Raw genomic sequence first — 5136 nt, forward strand, 5'->3', positions numbered from 1 at the left:
TGGGGGGGGGGGGGTGATTAAGAGTAAGTTTTTAAATGTTCTTAGTATATCATAAAACGAGGTCATATGTAATAATATTACATTTAAAATGGTATTATATATATATATTGTTCCGTATTTAATGAAAATTATTTTGTTACTCATTTTTTAATATGTACCTAATCATAGTAAAATCAAAATATTTTACTATAATATGTAAATATTAATAAATAATAATCAAATATCATTAAAAAAAGATCTGTGGGGGGGGGGGGGGGGTGGAAACCCCATACACCCTCCCCGTAACTACGCAACTGAGTATGGTTATAACTAATATTTGAAAAATAACAAAGAGAGAAAATAAATAATATGGACAAATAGAAAATAAAATGGACAAATAGTATATATTACTAAAAACGTTGAATAAAAACTGAATAATCATAAAATACATTATAAAATATAATAACAAATATATAATAACTAAGAATAATCTGATATCTGAGTTTCATTCTTATAAATAAGGGGTTATTTAATAATTTAAAATTAATAATTTTCAAACATTAACAATATTATTTTGTTTTATATCACAATTTGAAACAACATAATATTATTCATGACAAATCAAATTTAATTTGTTATAATATTATGTTAATGGTTCTTTTAAAAGAATGTTTGTATATGGATATAATGTATATTTATGTTTTATTTGTATTGTGTTCTGTAAACATTTGTGAGTTGTGACTTTGAATTTTATATTGGGAATACTATTTTAACCATTGACGATTGATTATTGACTTATATATAATAATTTCAGATATTATTTGCATCGGGACATATATTAATATTATATATTTATTTATTATAAATATTATTATTATATTATATATTTATTATATTATTATTTTTATTATAGTACCTAACACATTTTGCACCTATGTACCTTTCTAATAAACGATTTGCTTATCACTCGTATTAATAATTGATAAGATATGTTGGTAGTATTAATGTACGCTCCTGCGCGTAGAATTAGCTGCAGTGATCCGCTCGTGTAGTAACTGTTATATACATAGATAATATAAGATTCTTATATTATTATAAATCACTATTACTGTTATTTTCTCCCATCACTAGTAATAAACATGAATTCTAATAGTTCAACCTGCAACAATGTTCAAGATAAAAAAGCTGATCGCTTGAAGAAACTCAGAGATCTTCACATAAAAAGAGTAATTATTAAAAATAAATAACATTGAAATAAATACACTTCAGAACAAGTTAATTCTGAAATTTTATCTTTTCCAATTTTTTCACACTAGTTGGCCCAGCAATATTTTTCTATTGCTCAAATGTTATTTATTACTGTCCTGCCTGTATTTATTGACTTATATCAGGCTCGTATTAAGGGGAGCACTGTTAGACACATGCCCTAGGACGTCAAAATATTTTAGCAAAATTAATTTTAAAAATTATGTACCAAATGAAAAATAAAAAAAATAAAATAGTATGTTCTATTATGTTATAATCTGTAAATTAATAAAAATTGTATTTTTATTATATTATAATTTGTTAACTAAAAAAATTATTAAACAATTTTCATTTATAAGTTATATTTTAATATTAAAGAATCTCGATTATGGACGTAATAATAAGTGTTATAATATTACTATTTATTTGGGGGGGGGGGGGCATAAATTATAAGCCCAGAGGCGCCAAATTTTTAAATACGGGCCTGCCTATATAAATATATAAATGGACGATATCCATGTAATCTAGGATATATTTATATATTATAATACAGTGGCAGAACTAGATTCTTGGAGGCCTGTGTAAAAAATTTTCGTGGTGAATTTCTAAGACAGAATTAAAAAAAAAAACTAAGAATTTTGTTTTTCTCATGTAACATCTTTATTATTTAATATATATATATATATTATTATTATTAATAGGTTAGATTAGGTTAATAATATATTTATAAGTAGGTAAATATTAAAATTAAGTTGTGAATATTTATTTTCGGCTTTGGTTTTATGCAAAAGTATTGATCAATGCCAACATATTTGATTTTTTTGCACGTTCGTTTTCAATATAAATCATGGCCAAACCACTTAGACGTGTTTGAGACATAATGTTTCTGAGGTAGCTTTTTATTGAATTTAGCTTTGAAAACGATCTCTTAGCATTGACTACAGTTACTGGTAAAGTGAAAAATTAATAAAAAAAAATGCCTTTAGTAATTTTTTGGAAGCTTTTCATAAGATTATTGTTTTCAACAACTAACAATTTAGTTATATCAAAAACATTGGATAATGTTTCAAGATCAAAAGCAAATAATGTTCTAGAAGATTCTATTTGATTGGTTAATTCTGCTAAATTAAATATTAGCAGGATACAAGTTACAAAAGATAATTTATTTGTGTGATAAAATTATTATTCTGCATTAGGATAATTATAACTCCTTTTTTTCTAGAATATTTTATTTAAAACGAATAAATGCATAAATACCTACCTATCTTCATATTTTACTATAATCTAATAACTAATTGATCGTGATAGATTACTATTATTCTGAAACTCCATAATTAATTATGTAATGGTTTACTTACAAAAATAAATGAAAAGCTAAAAACTAAAAATAAACTTTTATGAGGTTTTTAGTTAATTTTTTTTTGTATTTTAATGTTCATAATTTTCTAAGTTAAATTGTTTAAAGCTTAGTATTTTTTATATTAAAAAAATATATATATTTGATGTAGTATTTACATTTAAGGGGTGGCAAGACTTGAGTTTACCCAGGTGATGGTAAATATTTGTGCCAAGTCTGAGTAGATTTATCGATAGACTACATTAGCTTAAAAAACATACTTCAGACAATGTGAACCATTTTACAAATAAAACTATGTAAAAATCAGTCCAGTTATTTTTGAATTTATTAATCTTAATTCTACCAATATCTATTTTCATACATCTAAACAATATACCTATTGTGTATATATTTATTACCGATGAACATTTTAGTCATTTTAGCTATACAGATTGATAATTAGTTAATATTTTACATTGATTCTTATAGAACATTCAAGACATAAAATTAATTTTGATACAGTGACATTTCCAAAGTTTTTTTTAGTAAGGCACATACTATTTAAAATGATGCTAATGGCACTAATGAAAAAAAAACCAATCAACGTTTTAATGTTTTTAATGCAAATTATTTATATTTTCAGTCGGTCATTAAATTATTAAATATTTACACATTAAAAAATTGTAATTTAATAATAAAAACATATTTTAGAGCAAAAATATTATAAGTGTATAAATTAGTAATAATTTTATACAATTATTATGGCCAATTTGCAAATTGAAATCCTCAATAATTTCACTCGCAGAAATTACCTTTTCTTTATTTATGATTATTAAAGCTAATCCATTTAATCTATTTTCAGTCATTGTTGACCTTAAGTATATTTTCAGTTGTTTTGAGGTAGTAAATGTACGTTCTTGTGTAGCTGCTGTAACAGAAAGAGTTGTAAATATTTGTAATAGTAATTTTATATTAGGCACAATATTTGTACAGTAAGGTAAACCAGTTTGAGGTTTATTCACTGTGATATTTTGTCCATTGTTTTTCCATTAATTTTGCCATATAAATTTTAACAAAAATAATTCAGCCTTAATCTAACAATTGAATTTAATAAAAGATAATTTTCGTATATTTTTGCAGCCTCTAAAATAGTTCCATTATCATAATAATTGAAATGTGATGAAATTAATACATCTAGGGGAATAATTTATTTTAACCTTTGATCAAATTGTGTTGTTAATTCACTTATATTTAGTCAAAAAATTGAATAAATATGGATGTTTGCTAATAATCATCTAGATTGTTAATATTCATATTAACTTTTTTATTTGATATTTTAGAAGCAATTTTAATTACTTCAATAAATATATTTTTGAAATAACTATCAGCATCTCTACCAATAGATGCCAAAGATTTGTGTACAGTTACAACATCATTTTATAAATTTGATAAATCTTATTTACTTTGAAGATTTTGACTTAAGTTAATTATATTTGAAAAAATTAAAACAGCTACTTTTATTAATACAAGAATTTGATAACATTGTAAAGTTGAAAATGTTTCTGATTCATAATACACATCATATTAAATACTAAATATATGTCAATACTTTATAAAGAATATAAATCTTAAAAGAAATTTGTAAATACAGTCAATGGTAAAGAGAGTATGGCCACTGTTTTATTGTATATTGTATATTAAATTAAATTATATGAATTATAGAATGAAGCCAGAGTGAACAACCATCAAGAAGTTATCGAAGAAGATAAATTAATGAAGTTACCATCAAACTGGGAAGCAAGACAAAGGAAAGCTGACTGGCTATTGAATGATGATAAACTCAAAGAAGAAGCTAAAGAAAAGGTATGCCACTATTAATGAACTGTTTACTGTGAATTTTTAAGGCACTCAAGAGTATTTGCAATAATTTTAGGGACAAGACTATGAACGTTTAAAATTATTAAACATGACTGCAATGGAAGCAGATGCTATTGATCGGAAAAAAAAACGCAAAAATCCCGATCCTGGATTCTCAGACTATGAACAAGCCACTGCTCGTCAATACAATAGAATGATATCTAATATGAAAGTTGACATGAACTCTTATAATAGACAGAGAGACAAATTAGGAAAAGCATTCTATGCTGAAGCCAACACTTATTTGCATGATAAAGTCAAAGATTCAAAAGAAGGAATTGATAGGATGGTTGACGACTTAGAAAAACAGTAAAAACATTTAAACATTAAAATTTTAGGTTTGAAACACAATTTTATTTATTTTTTTTTTCAGAATTGCAAAGCGTAATAAATTTAGTAGGAGAAGAACACATAATGATGAAGCAGACATTGATTACATCAATGAGAGAAACATGAAATTCAATGCAAAATTGGAAAGGTACTATGGAGAGCATACTACTCAGATTAAGCAAAATTTGGAAAGAGGAACAGCAATTTAAATTTAAAACAACCATTATATTCATGTATTGTAAATTTGGTTTTTATTGTATATATAATAAATTAAAAATGTAATAACCAACACACAATTTATTGCATCAACCCATGTTCTAAGTAAAATT

The 5136-nt window shown here is 24.4% G+C and overlaps 1 protein-coding gene across 1 annotated transcript; it reads left to right on the forward strand.

Moving 5' to 3' along the window:
* The first annotated feature begins 997 nt into the window (after positions 1-997).
* Positions 998-5136, forward strand: LOC112685199 (pre-mRNA-splicing factor Syf2). The gene is made up of 4 exons (XM_025557019.1): positions 998-1205; positions 4283-4423; positions 4494-4786; positions 4851-5136. The coding sequence occupies exons 1-4, from the start codon at positions 1119-1121 to the stop codon at positions 5014-5016; spliced, it is 687 nt and encodes a 228-aa protein (XP_025412804.1). The 5' UTR covers positions 998-1118; the 3' UTR covers positions 5017-5136.

Source organism: Sipha flava, unplaced genomic scaffold (assembly GCF_003268045.1).
Source record: "Sipha flava isolate LNK unplaced genomic scaffold, YSA_version1 269_pilon_pilon, whole genome shotgun sequence".
Classification (NCBI taxonomy): Eukaryota; Metazoa; Arthropoda; class Insecta; order Hemiptera; family Aphididae; genus Sipha; species Sipha flava.